The sequence below is a fragment of the Zonotrichia leucophrys genome, chromosome 21 (assembly GCF_028769735.1).
Source record: "Zonotrichia leucophrys gambelii isolate GWCS_2022_RI chromosome 21, RI_Zleu_2.0, whole genome shotgun sequence".
NCBI lineage: Eukaryota > Metazoa > Chordata > Aves > Passeriformes > Passerellidae > Zonotrichia > Zonotrichia leucophrys.
Window position 1 is genome coordinate 3990924 of NC_088190.1, and position 14581 is coordinate 4005504.

At 42.4% G+C, this 14581-nt stretch overlaps 1 protein-coding gene and 1 long non-coding RNA gene across 2 annotated transcripts; one reads left to right on the forward strand and one right to left on the reverse strand.

The window, feature by feature from the left end:
* Positions 1-1979: 1979 nt before the first annotated feature.
* On the reverse strand, positions 1980-5659 carry UTS2 (urotensin 2). Its single transcript, XM_064730863.1, has 4 exons — positions 5557-5659; positions 3277-3378; positions 2727-2770; positions 1980-2096 (listed from the first exon to the last, which is right to left on the reverse strand). The coding sequence occupies exons 1-4, from the start codon at positions 5657-5659 to the stop codon at positions 1980-1982; spliced, it is 366 nt and encodes a 121-aa protein (XP_064586933.1).
* On the forward strand, positions 3280-4876 carry LOC135456768 (uncharacterized). Its single transcript, XR_010442605.1, has 3 exons — positions 3280-3404; positions 4247-4556; positions 4647-4876. It is a non-coding gene; the product is annotated as an uncharacterized LOC135456768 (long non-coding RNA).
* Positions 5660-14581: the final 8922 nt, after the last annotated feature.

Sequence of the window (14581 nt, forward strand, 5' to 3'; positions counted from 1 at the left end):
TGCTCTCAGACCTGGGCCTGAGTTTATCTGGCATCTGCCAGGAAAGTCCTTTGGGAAGGAAGCACTTGGGTGCTCCAGAGTGTCTCAAACAGTTCTCTTTGAGAGCCACCAGTGGTGTCCAAAGGCACTCTGAACTCCTTCCAGAGTTTCAGGCTCTGATGAAATTCTGGTATATTAGAATTAGCTGAATTCCCCCTCAGCCCCTGCTGCTGTGAGCTGGCCTAGCTGGAATAATAAATTGATTTGGTATTGCTTCTTTAGATGCCATAAATGTTAGCAAGTATTTTGTAGTTTTAAAAGCTAACCTTTCACTATTTATAGATCAATTACCTTGTCTTGACCCCATCTTCAACACTTGACAGCTCTTCATTTCTTCCTCTCTCAGGTAGATGGCCAGTGAACTTTTTAATACTTGCAATATCTTTTCTGTTATCATTCACTCTGGTTTTATTTATTTAGCTTTATGCTTGCAGTTTTTGAAAATATTTTTCCCCCCCGGTCTTTTTAGGCTGTACATTTCTTCCTGTCTATGTCTGTTTTAGCTCATTATTCATTTAGATAAATTTAAATCTTTTCTGAGAAGTTTATAGTAGCAGAAAAGGAGTAATTTCCAGAGAGCCACTGACTTGCTCCACTGTGTAAGAGAAGGATGAATTAAAAAGTTTTAAAAATAAGGATGAGCTTAAAAGATTTCAAATAGCAGCACAGGGCATCCTGCTGCTCTGACTTTGAGGACATTTTTCTCTGTTACAGCTGGCATCATCTATCTTACAATTTATGTGAAGTGAGCAAGCTGTTTTAAACCTGTAGGCTTTGTTTAAACAACACAGTCAGAGATTTATGATGTGTGCCTTTGAGATCAGTGTAGCTGTGTATCACTGTTAGGTGTTTATCTCAAGCTTTCTGTGAGCCCTGACTGGAGTGGGGTTTATGCAATGTATGTATTGAGCAGGGGTTCCCAGCTCAGACAGCTTGTGGATATTATCAAAAATGGCATCCCCAGAGACAATTCCTGCCTGTTTAGCTCAGTTTCTTGCAGTTACTATCAGAAGGTACCCAGGACTGGGAGTCTGTAAGTACTCTGCATGTGGAGGAGTCAGGCTAGGAGATTTTTGTAGCTTTTTGTTTTGTCCTCTCCTTTATTTATGTTACATGCCAAGATAAAACAACATTATCAGTGAGTGGCACCTTGAGTGTCCAAGGAGGCTTGCCCAGGAAACACAGATTATTATCTCTGCCCATGGATCACCTTCCTGCACCTGTGTGTGCAGGAATCTTTCACATGGTGTCTGTCATTCCTGCCTCCACTGACTGTCCAAATCTGGGGGTAAAATCTTGAATGACAACCACATTTACCTTCCATATTGTGCTTGATAATAATCACACTCAATTCTTCAAACCCATGGGCACAGGCAGTCTGTCATGGGTAGCTGAGGGCTGGACAGAGGAATAATTTGTGGGTGTTTTTACAAATGACAGAGAGAAACAATAACCTCCAGCAGCAGGGGGAGCAGATGCCTGATCTGACATTGCTGATTGGTTTTGTGGTGCCTTGGGCATGGCAGGAGGGGACTGGGCATTGTTTAGCTGCCATCCCTTACCTGCTGAACTTCTTCCTGGCACCCCAATCTACATCAAATGACAAAGGAGAAATTCCCTTTGCCTCTGGACTTGGACACAGCTGAGCTCTTCTGGGAGTTTTCACAGAACCCCATGGGAATTTTGCTTCCCCTGCCCAAGTTCTCTTTGTGTTGTGTATTTGTCACTTCCTTCCTGTTGTGCTGAGATCTAAAAAAAAATACTACATTGCTCACAACATAATTGCAAAACATCAAGAATTTATTTATTTCCAAGTAGCAGAGAGTCTAAAGTTAGGTGCTGCCTTCGTGGTTCTTCATTCCCATTTTGAATCAAGCTCATCTATATACACGTTTTCAGCCATCTGTATAAATTATGCAGCCAGTCAGGGAGTTCCCTGTTTACACACAATATTTCCAGAAGCACTCAGAAAGATTCCCACGTTTCTTGTACTGTTTCCTGTCCTTGGTCAGGAGGCGGCCCAGGAAAGCATTTTGAGGGTGGTTCCTGTAGAAATTCTGAAATCAAACAGCACTGGGGAGGTTATGGGGGTGGTTCCCAGTGGGAAAGTCCATCCTCCACCCTCCCTGAGCACCCTGTGCTCCCACTGGGGGAAGGAGGGACTGCCCTGGGAAACCTCTGCTTTGCATGTGCCACTAAACTCAGCCCTGTTCTCTGCATTTATGTTTAATTCAGCAGGAAGGGAACAGGGATGATGTTCTCTATGTACATAATGGTTCATAACAAAGCTGATTATACTGGAACCTGTGCTGGGGGTGGTGGTGGTGCAAATAATGGTGCCTGGGCTGATGAAGCTGGAAATTGGCCTTTACTTAGAGGGGGGAAAAACCCAAAAACAAAACAACAACAAAAAAAAACCCAAACAAACACACACCAAAAAAACCCCCCTTAATTCTAAGCCCTCCACTTTTTTTTAAATCTAGATTACTTGCTCTCTTTTTTTTCCATTTTCCCCCTCTCCCTTGCCTGTCTAACTGCTAAGTGATTCCAGCCTCAAGAACACTGTGGCACACTACTTTAGTCTGAACTGTTTGTGAAGTCTGTTGATCTGAAATATTTCTTGGTAACAATTCTATGTAGTTTAGTCTTATTTTTCTTGTTTCAGTGGCAGATGGTTATTTACTTACCTCTTTGATATTTTCCCCTGGGTTGTAGTTGCTGGGGGTAAGACCTGTTAAAGGGGAGACACAATGAAATGTTTTAGCATTTAGAAATAATTAATTAGGCAAATAATTCTCATGTGCCAAAATGCTACAGCAGACAGAGGTCTTGGAATGGAATATTCAAGGGTAACATTATTGCTTCCCAAGCCACTGATTCTGCAATTTCTGCGAATATTGATGTTTTCTAAGACTGCTATTTTCTTTGCCTGCCAGCTCCTCTTAGGCCAATCCTCTCCTTGCTCTGGTTTTGCTGTCTGGAAGTTTTGCAGCACTCATTTGGAGATTTTGAGGTGATGTTGAGCTGCAGGCATGGCTACTCAGCAGCTTCCCCAAAATTCCACTTAACTCATTGACAGCTGTTACTTACACATAACATTGTATTTTACAAACAGCTGGGAGCTGGGGTGTGATATCTGTGGGAGCTGGGGTGTGATATCTGTGGGAGCTGGGGTGTGATATCTGTGGGAGCTGGGCTGTGCACCATGGGCACTCCCATTGCTGTGTGAATGCTCACCTGCTTTGCTGTCCTCACTCAGGGTGCCCAGGAGCTCTGGCAGGAGCTGGAGCAGGGAGGAGCTGCCCAACCTCTCCAGGTTTAACCTCGAGTCTTCATCAGCTGCCAAGGCAAGAAACAGGCACAGGGTGAGTCTTTTGCTTTGCATCCCTGTTTCAGTCTGTCTCAGGGGATTTCTCATCAGGTCTGTTAAAGATTTTCATGAAAGCACCAACCACACATCCTTATTTAATTCTTCTAATAGGGGATAGTTGGTTTTGTATTCCTTTCCTTCCAAAGCTTTGAGAAAACAGAAACCTTCCTGATGTTAATCTTAGATTCTCATTTCTCTGGCAGTTTTGTTACAAAAGTTTTTGACAGCAGCAGCCCCTCCTGTCACTTGAGGTACTCTCAACCTCATCCTTCCAGTGCACAGCCCAGACTTGGATGTAATTTTAAAAATTTTACTTGAGTTCATGTCTTTATCAATTAGTTCCTATGCTGCAGCTTTCCTATGGATAAAGGCAAAACTTCCTGTTCAGACCTATTAACCTGCTCAGTCTTGCAATTACTAAATGCAGTAGAGGTTGTGGAAGGGCAGGAACAAAGGTAGAAAAACTTACAATTTATTTTGGCAGCTGTGCTTCTTGGTGCATTTCAGCCATCTCTCATTAAATGTGTGTACCAGTACAGATGTTACCAGTTTTTCCAACACAACAGCTTGCTGGTGTGAATTAATAGATAGCTGATAGAATTAATTTATCTGTGCATAAAGAATTCAGAATTCTGTGCTAGCCTGTGCCCCAAGGCAGGTTGCCAACAGAATCCCTTAGCAGTGCAATATTCCAGGTAACTTGGGTTTTTGTAATCTGAGCAGTAAATTTTATCTTTGCTAATACATAGCAGCCATCCAAAATTGTGGGCTACCAGAGGCTGTCATCATCAAACTCTATTTGTGTAGATTAATATAATTTTGTAATTGCACTTGTAGGTGACCCTATGGAGTTCCAGTTGCTCTGACCTGCAGGGATGGATGTGACTGTAGCTCCTCACATGGACATGTAAGAAAACAAACTGAAATAATATCCCAACATTTCAAAACTTGCATAAAGATCAGGAATTTGAAGACCTTGGATGTGCCTGTTATTGGTTTATTCACTGCATAAAAGGACATTTGCAAAGGACAGAGAGGATTTCATTATAGGACTCAAAATAAGAATACAAAAAATTCCCAGTGCTGAGTGGAGACAATCTGCATCTCTGGCCAAGGATTATTCCTTAAATCAGAGCACTGCTAGCAGGTAAATTTGCTATGAGATTTAAAAAAGCAAAAACCCAACCCAAAACCAACCCTCTTTGAGACAGTTCCTCTTCTGTTTTCTCCCTCCCAGGACTCTTTACATTAGCAGGGAAGATCTGAGCACAGTGACTTGAACCTAATGCAATCATGGCTAGAGCCAGCTATGATGTGACAGATATTACTCAGATATTGAGTCAGGGGTACCTGGAAATGCAAATTACATTGTGGAAGGCTTGAGGAGATGCTGGCTTAGAGAGCCCAAGATTTTCAGAGCAGACTGGGGACTGCTGATACCTCTAAACCAGCAGAACAACTGCTGCAAAGCAGGTAAGAACAGCCACTTTTTAATAGTCAGCTTTATGCACTAACTTCTGGATTGGTTTGCCTGTTCTTTCAGAACTCATTTCAGAAAGTCTTCCAGTACCAGCCAGGTCTGATGAGAGAAACCTTCCAGATTCTGCTGTGCATTTTTTCTGAGCCATTTCAAACTTTGAGCATCACTTTCTCAAGCAAAGATTTATTCTTTCCCTGGGCTTAATTTGAATTAGTGCAAACAAAGAGCATTTTCAATACATAGTGTAAGAGAGATTTGCCTGTTCTTGATGTTTGCACTAGGTTTCCCCTTTTTAAACACAAAATTGCTTATTTCAAAGGATAGAAACAGGAGAGACTGCACAGCAAAGTTTCTTTAAGTTACCCAATGCCCATGAGAGCTCAGACACTGAATGCCAGCCCACATTCAGTGCTGGTATTCAAAGCTCAGATACCTTTTTCTCATCAGGGCATCCTTTTGTTCCCTGGATCTCAAAGCAGCAGGGGAACTATTTAGGGCACCCACCCTCCCCATTGTGCAAGACCAGCACCCACTGCTGTGTCCCTTGTGCTGCTGCTGTCCTGCTTCTCCTGCAGCTGAGCAGCACAGATCCAGGCCCCTTGGAAAGCACACTGCTGCTTTCCCTGCTCCAACTCCATGATAACCATTAAAATCAAAATTCTCTTACCTGAGTGTTGATAAGACATCTCACTGGCGTTGATGATGGGCAGAGACAAGAGAGGACAGGAGAAGCAGATGATAATGAGACAGCAAAGTATCAGTTTATGCATCCTTGCTGTGTTGGATGTTCTGTTGTGCCTAACCCTGGAACTCAGAACTCCTGGCTAACTGCAGCCTCAGCTCCCAGTTTCTCCCATTATATAGCCACTCATGACCTCATAAACACCATCATGTTCTCTCCCCCCTTCAAAAAAAAAATCCAATGAATTTATTGCCCATTGATTCTAAATGGAAACCACTTTGCATTGATGTAATTTTTCAAGGTAACAGTTCATAGACAATAAATTTACTGTCTTATTGCTTGGTGTACAAAATGGATATTATATCAAACCAAGCACAGTAAAGTTTATAAATCTGGCATTTAAAAAAAAGTAACTTTCAGTTATAAATCATGAGTTAACAAAGGGTCAGACGTTGGTTGAAATGACCAGGGCAATAGACAGCTGATTTATGAGCCTCAGCAGTCTTGACGCAAAGCATCTGATATGAAATGCACTTTTTTTTTCCCTCTCTCTTTTGTGAGATGGATGAATGTGTTGTGTTGTATTTGTTGTGCCAGAAAAAAAAAGTAAAAAAGAAAGGGAGTTAAAAAAGCTAGTTAACTTACAAAGGTAATACTAGGAGAATTCAATTTTTTAATTTGTTTTGCTCCCCCTTGTAGAATTTCACACCTATTTATTTGGGAGGACCTCATCCAATGGTGCCCTAGAGAATTGTCTTGGCAGAGCAGGTGCAGCTTCCATCTGGAGACTTCTTGGTACATATAAACTACTTTGGTTGATGTTAAACACAGGTCCCTCTGTAGGCTGGAAGACCATTTTCCATTTCACTTATCTTCTCTTTCAGTTGGAACTAACTACTTAATTCTGAGTGTGTTAGCAAGGTTTTTCCCCTGTTTGCCCATTGCTTTTGCCTAATGCTGCCACAGGAGTTGCCTTATGTCATCTCATCACTTTAGTCCTTCTTTCCTTCCATCTAGCCTGTTTTGTCTCCTTTACTTACAATCTGATTTATCATGTCACAGAGCAAGGACTGGTCCCCCCCTCCATTCTCTATGCAGTGTCATATTAACAAAAAAAGGTAATTTTATGGCAATATTCTTTCATTTTAATGGTGAGAAGATAATGCCTCTTTGCAACAAATTATGGTGTGTTACTTTTCTGCCTCTCTACTGAAATGCTTTTGTCTTCAGATGCTCTTCAAAATACTATGAAATCCAACTAATGTTACTAAAGTTATTTCCTAAAGTTGCTGAATTTTGTGATAAGTTTAAGTTGTAAAAGGTGTGAACTTCCCTGCTTTCCATCTTTTTCCTTTATTAACATTTCCTGTTGAAGATTAATTTTTATATTTTGCATCCTGTGGCTTCTAAGACTAATTTCAAACTGGCTGCATCAGTCATATAGAACAGAAATGGTGTAAGTCAGGGGAGCAAGCCATGGGTGGGCTAAACACAGTGGGCTCTGAGAGAGGCTGAGGTTGGAAATCTGGGAATCTCATACTCCAGTTCCCCTGCTCCAAGCAGGGTCAGCCAGGACAGCTGGTCCAGGAGTGTGGCTGGTCAGGTTTGAATAGATCCAAGGATGGAATGGGACAGAATTTAAAAATTACACTTGATAATTGTCCTTGGCATCCCGGTGTGTGTTCAGTGCTCTGAGTGCACAGGTGGGTGTTGGAGAGGTGGGAAAGGACCTGCAGAGGTCCTGCCAGCCTAAACTTCTCTTCTGTGCACAGGGAGGGCTGGTGTTTGACTTGCCTTGACTATTGAACAAATAGCTGTACTACAAATCCTTTTTCTCCACACTTCTCTTTGCTGAACTGAATGTTTATGACAAAAGAATTTCTCTACAGAATTAACCTAATGTGTTTTATTGCCCTTTGCCTGTGCTTCCCTGTGAGAGAGATAAGCAGCAAGAGAGGAATTCTCTCTCCTCATCTGAGTCATGCAGCTCTTGTTCCAAAACTGCAGACAGTAATTAGCTCTGATTTGATGCATGATCTCACTGTTGGTGCTGGATGCTCTGTACAAATGCTTCTCCTTCAGTGAGCTATCAATGACAATGGTATTATCAATATTCACCCTAGGCATCCTCCAAGGAAAGCTAATGAAGCACTCTGACCAGCAGCTGCTGTCCTTTGTCTTTCCTCAAGGAAGATTCAGCACCTCAGAGCCTCCTGGAGTGCGTCATGCTCAGCTTGGGCAGCCTGCCCAGGGATCATTGCCTCTGCTTTGGGCTGAGGTGTCACTCAGCCACTCTCCTTTGTCACTCAGCCACTCTCCTTTGTCACTCAGGCACTCTTTGCTCTCCCAAAATGTCAAAGGCATCTCTCTGGGGTGACGGTGCCAACGTCATCGTTGTGCCAAGCAAGGAAACAGCTCATCCCAAACAAAGGTACAGAGCCCTGGATCCATGGGAGAGGGAGCTCAATGGGAATGGCACTTGGAGAACTTGGGAATTGATTTCAAACTCTTCTGCAGAATTTTGTGGGAAAGTTTTCAAAGTGCTTCTTTATGCTTATTTAGTTTTAGAAGTGCCTCAGGGCAGCAGTAAGTAGATAAATTACAGTAGTAAAATGATTACAGTAGATAAATTACTGAACAAAATAAGTATTACAGTAGATAAATTACTGACCAAATTCTGCCCAAATTCTGCCCAAATTCTGCCCAAATTTCAAATTACTTGAAAATATAAGTATAAAAATATTTAAATTATAAATATATAAGTATAATATATTTAAATATAAATATATATAAATATAATATATAAATATAACCTATCCTGAAAGATTATCCTTCATTATCAGAAGAAACAATTCCTAGTTTAATATGATGGCTCATGAAGAACAAGTTGTTAGTGTAGCCAAGACAACTTTGAAAAAAAAAAAAAAGACTCAATGAAACCAATCACATCCCCAAAAATTAACTACTTCTGTGTAAAATAGCATGGATGAAATGTAATCTATAATGCAACAATTCTTTCCCCTGTTGCTAAGTGGTTTATGGGAAGCAAGCATGAGTTGTTATTAGTCAAATATTGTGACAGTTGGCAAAACCAGGAATTTGAGGTGTGATTTACCAGTAGCATTTGTATGAGGACTTCTTCAAAGGATGCAATTTCTAGTGTAAAACTTTGGCTTGAATTTAGTTTACAAGAGGTGTGCAGTAGAATGATTTTGTATTGGCACTGTAATTGCAGATGAGCTTTATTGTAGGAGTCCCCATCTCTTCCTTGAATTTTAGTACCAATTTTAACTTAATATGTGGCTTCAGTGAGTTGTACATGTTGGCTGGAAAAACATTTGCACTGTTATTAATTTTTCTGGTAGGTTTTATTGTACAGGGGTTTGGGGTCTTTTGCTTTGCTGTCACTGCAGACACCTTTTCTCATCAACACCTAAAAAGTTTATTTTTACTTAAAGCTTAACATTTTAGCTGATTGTTCAGCTACATAAGATGATTATTAGATTAATTTTACACACTGAAATAGCTACCTTGTGAGATCATATATGCAATAAGGTGGTTTTTTTCTGCTACCAAATTACATTGCCCTATTTATACTCTGCCTTTTAATGTGTGCTGAAAATAGCCTGTTTGGAGAATAAGGAAACCAAAGGAAAAAACTAACCACAACCTGCTGTTAACTTTCTTTTTGAAGATGCCTCCTCTGTTCACTGTGTGTGAGCTGTAATGCATAGGAGTATTTAATCTTCAGAATTCCTTTTCATGTTTCTGAGAGGTTCTGACCGAGGCTCTCTTGTTCTGAGCTGGGTTGAGGTGTGTGGGTGAGTCTGTGCTTGCCTGGACACACACCCCTGTGTGATGGTGGCTCCTTAGGCCTCTCTGAAGATATTTTATTTTACTACAGAATTGGCAAAGTGTAAAAATTCTTGAGCACAGGATCACAGCTGCCAAAACACTGCTGCTCTGTGGCATAATTTCCACCAGTCTGAGGGGAAAAAACCCTCTTGCTCTTTGGCCCACTGTAGTCTGGGTATATTCTCCAAGTGAAGCTTGACAGACTGGTCCCTGCCTGCCCTGTCCTCTCAGCACTGCAGAATTACCAACCTGAACCTTCACGCTGCTTGACGTGAGGGAAAGTAAATCTGGCATGACTGAGGCTTGGAAATGCAGCACGTCAATATCTGATGGGAATTGAGTTCTGGATAAGGCAGATGCAAACAGAGGAGCAGAAACCAGGTCTTGAAATAAGGTTTCTTTCACCCAAAAAAAAAAAATGTAATGGAACTAGCTACGCCATTACAGTTTATTTTTAAAAGTGAAATTATGACAGCAGAGTGTGTAAGGAAAGAGAACACATCTGCAGCAAGGCTGGAACTTTCTCTGTGCCTTTCACCTGCTATCCCAAGGTATCCCAAATAATCTGTTCAACTCTAATAAGAAATTGTGATCTGGATAAAAGCAAAATAAAAACTTCTTTATTTCATTTTTCTGGTCATTACAGTGATCATCAGAGAAAGGAGCTCAAAAGCAGCTGAAAGGCACAGGCTGTTTGTCAGCTCTGTCCATCCTCAGTCCATCAGTCCCAGCTGTGGGGCAAGCAGGAGGCTCAGGCTCATTTCAAGGGAGTGCACGCATTTCTGTCACACTGCTGCACTTGGAACCTTGCAATTGGTAAAATTTTCTAATTTGAGTTTCTTTGTCACAGAGAACTCTGTGGTGAAACATTTTCAAGGTAAAATGTCTACAAATATTTCAGTAATGCAGGGTAGCCCAAATCAGCTGTGAGCTAGCCAGAACTCCAACCGTTTTTCCCTGAGCTGGTGGGGACTGTGGGGGCAGCGAGGGGTTGGGAAGGGCAGGAATTGGGAAGGGCAGGGGCAGGGCCGGGTGATCTCGGGGTCCCCCCCGGGCTCTGTGCCCGGCTCGGGGGGCGCTGGCCCCGGGAGATGGCGCTGCGGGACCTGCGGGGGCTTGGGCTGGGTTTGGGGCGGGTCCAGGGTCGGTGTGTTTGAGTTTGGGGGATTGGTGTGTTTGTGTGTGGGTTTTGGTTTGGGGGGGTTGGTGTTTGTGTTTGTTTTGGGGGGTTTGGTGTGTGTATGTGTTTGTTTTGGCGGGGGGTTGTGTGTGTTTGGTTGGGTTTAAGGCTGCTGGTGTGTTTGGGTTTGGGGGGCTTGGGGGTGCATGTTTTGGGGAGATTGGGATGTGTGTGGCTGGCTGGGTTTGCGAGGGTTCAGTGTGTGAGTGATGAGGTTGGGGGGTCAGTGTGTTTGGGTTTGGGGTGTCAGTGTGTTTGGGTTTGGGGTGTCAGTGTGTTTGTGTATGTGGTTGGATTTGGGGGTATCGGTGTGTTTGTGTTTGGGAGGTCATTGTGGTTTTGTGTGTGTTTGGGTTTGGGGATGTTGGTGTATTTATGTTGGGGTGTCAGTGTGTTTGGGTTGGGCTTGTGAGGGGTCAGGGTGTGTTTGGGCTTGGGGATGTTGGTGTGTTTGTGGGTCAGTGAATGTGTTTGGGTTTGGGGGTGTTGGGTTTTTTGGGGTGTGTTTGTGTGGTGGCATTTGGGGGAGTATGCAGGTTGGGGGTGTTGGTGTGTTTGTGTTTGGGGATCTTGGTGTGTTTGTGTCTTTTGCTGGATTTTGGGGGTGTCAGGGTGTGTATGTGTGTTTGTGTTGGGTTTGTGAGGGATCAGGGTGTGTTTGGTTGTTTTGGGGATGTCCGTGTCTTTGGCAATAGCACAGCCTTCCTGAGGTTTAATTTAGGTTGTAATATGAAATTATCAAGCTAATCCTGCTTCAGTGATAGGTGTGATTGCTGCATCCTATGACATTTTTAACTCTTGTTCTGTTCTTAAACTTAACACCATTCATTATTTTTGAAGTACAGTATTGAGGGGTTTTCCAAACAAATTATTTCCTGGAGGCGGCTACACAGACATCTATTCAGCTGTGGATTTAAAGGAGTGAATTCTAGCTTAACATTTCTGTCTCCTAGGGCTATGAATGCTATTTTTTCAAAAACTGGTACTACTAATGTCAAAAGGAAGCAGCAATTCACTGCTGATTCTTTTCTTTGTAGTTTGGATGATGGAGTGGGCAGGCCAGGCTGTTGTCTTGTGTTTTCTCTGGCCCAAAGGGAGGAAGTGCAGGAACAGTAAAGTAGCAAATTGCAAGAGGCAATAAGGATCACCTTCCAGATTTCCCTGCCTGAAACTACTTCATACTCTGTTAATTGCATGGTGCTCTGACTCATTAGTTTCTTAGTACAAATCATTTAATTGGAAACTTAGTAATATTTTACTATCTGTTCACTGTTTTACTCTCCTTTCATGTTCTGAGAGCTAGAGGGTAAAGACTTTAATCTCCAGTGGTGATGGAACAAAACAGTTTTGTCAGAGGTGTCCTTGTGCTTTTTTAAAAAAAATTTCTATCTAGCTCTTCACATTTGTTGTACTCATGTTCTTACTGTTCTTATCACAGAGGCTTAGGATTGCTTATCACTCCAATATCCATAGCTGATATCAGAGGACAAATTTCAGGTAGTTCAGTGTGTGGGCAGGAGCCAGTGACTAATTAAGAGGAATGCTAATAATCATTGGCATTTAGCTGTCGTCCACTCAGCGTAGGCAGTAAATGAATGGCACACAAAAGCAGACTTTAATTTCTTTACTTTGTTTTCTGGCTGCATAATCCCTTTAATCCTTTGCTATCAGAGTTTTTTATTAATTAAATGGAATCTCTGCAGGCTCAGTGATTCACATTTCAGGGCAAATACGTGTATTTAACGGGGGAGGGTTGGCATGGCTCTCACTGGGCAACTTGAGGTTTAAAACAGTTCTTCCAAGGTTGTTTTGTAAATGAATGTGTTTTCTTGGCAGTCAGACCTGTAGGATCTTCACTGCTTAAGAGCTGTGTTCCAGTTTAGCAAAGAATTCCTGCTTGGTGAAAAGAAACCATTGGTGATATCACAGCAAATTTCTGCAAATTGATGTTAGAGGGAAATTACATTTTTTGTTGTAGATTGTATTAAAATTTCTTATTACAATGAAGACAGGGACAGTATCCAACAGCTGTTATGCTCAGCTGACACTGAACCTGTGGGGTGGAGAAGCTCCTCTTACAGCCCCTGTATTAGGGAAGGTTTGTTCCCAGCTGAGAGAGGAGCTGAGGTGACACTTGGTTATAAAATAAAACTTTGTGTAGTTTTAAGAATGACATTTACCTTGACTTTCAAACAGGTGACAAAAAGTCAAGTGGGGTGGTACAAGTTTCCTATTGGTATTTCCTGTGTGTTGTCTCATTGGAGTGGAACATCTCCCACAAAGGTGTTGGCATCAGAAAACTCTCAGGGAAGACTGTGCTTCTGTTCTGTGAAGGATCTGATAGAAAGATTGAAAATAAGAAATCACATTCTGCTTTAAAAAAATTTTCTGAAGTGTACATGTTTTAGAGGAGCCCCTCCATTCTCAGACTCTCTACCATCCAGAATTATTAGGCACAGAAACCCCATTTGTACAGGAGGTGAGAAACAGAAACCCTTTTGCTACGAACCTTTTACTTTCCTTAGCCACACAACTCCTACAAGAAATTACCAAGCCAAGGGATGTGATGAACATGATTTTAATTACTGGTGCCACTAACTATGCCAGGAAATGATGCTGGTTCTAGAAGCAATAAAAAAGCAGCAGGCTCCTCTGCTTATGCTTATCTTAAAGAGACTTTTTCTCCTTCTTCCATGCCCTCAGAACTCTGCTGACATCACTTGGGCCTCTGTACATGGTCTGGCTAAGAGGACAATTTCTGACTTCCAAGAAAAACAGATGGAAATTCAAGAAGCTTGCATCTGGCTGTTACCTCATCCTCAGCCACCTGGGCTGCTTGAGAGTCATCAGGGCATTCCCAGTTCCATTTTGCTTGCTAAATAATAAATGACTGTTAAAAGAGAGACATGCACAGAAAGCAGAGAACACTTAAAACTCAGAGTTACCATAGAATTAAAATATGATTTGGGCTGGAAGGGACCTTAAAGATCATCTGGTTCTACTTCCCTGCCATGGGCAGGGATCTTACCAATAGATCAGGATGCTCCATGTCCTGTCTAACCTTGAGCAGTCCCAGGGATGGGGCAAACCCAGCTTCTCTGGGTAACCTCTCTCAGGGCCTCACCACTCTTCTAAGTAAAGAATTTCTTTCTTTCTTAACACCTAATTGAAATTTCTTCTAGTTTAAAACCATTCTCCTTTGTCCTATCAGTGTACAAAGTTCCCCTCCCTCTTCTTTATAACTTCCTTTTAAGTACTGAAAGGCTTCAGACTCCTGGAGCTTGGAAGGAGCTAAACTCCAAATAAGCCATTCTTCTTTCCTCTATCCCTTCCAGTGAAGGGGCGACAGCAAAGCAGAGATTCTGGTTTCAAATAACAATTTCCTAACACCAGAAAGCAGTGGAATGAGACACACAACAACAGCTGTATTAATAGCAAAAATATACAAAAGAGAAGTTGTTTCACCCACAAAAGGGTATCACTGCAGAGAACAAAAAAGCATGCTGGCAGATGCTTCCTGTTGATCCTGCCTTTGTCCTGACCTGCTCCATGTAATATTTGGGAAGCAAAGGCAATGTGGGGAGGAGAGCTCCTCCAGCCTGAAAACAGCAAAAACCAGAGACAAATAACCCCCAGAGCTCCATTGTTCAAATCAGAGCTGTGTAGCCACTTAGCTGAGCTTGGTTTTTCTGCAGATGCTTTTGCTGCCACTTCTCCACTCTTGGAGGGGGAAAAATGTCCCTGTTGGTGCTGACCTGGTGCCACCTGGCCCTGCTGGCTCAGAGCTGTCCCTCCATCCCCTCAGTGTCAGCCCAGGGACAATGGGAGGGGGAGGCAGCAGAGGAACTGAGGTCACCAGAGCTCAGGGGACGGTGCATTGCTGTGAAATGGAGCTGTGTCACCTGCACACATTGGACAACAGATGTGTGTGCCAACAAAGTCTGCTCATCATTAATTCAGGCCTCAGTGCTCTCA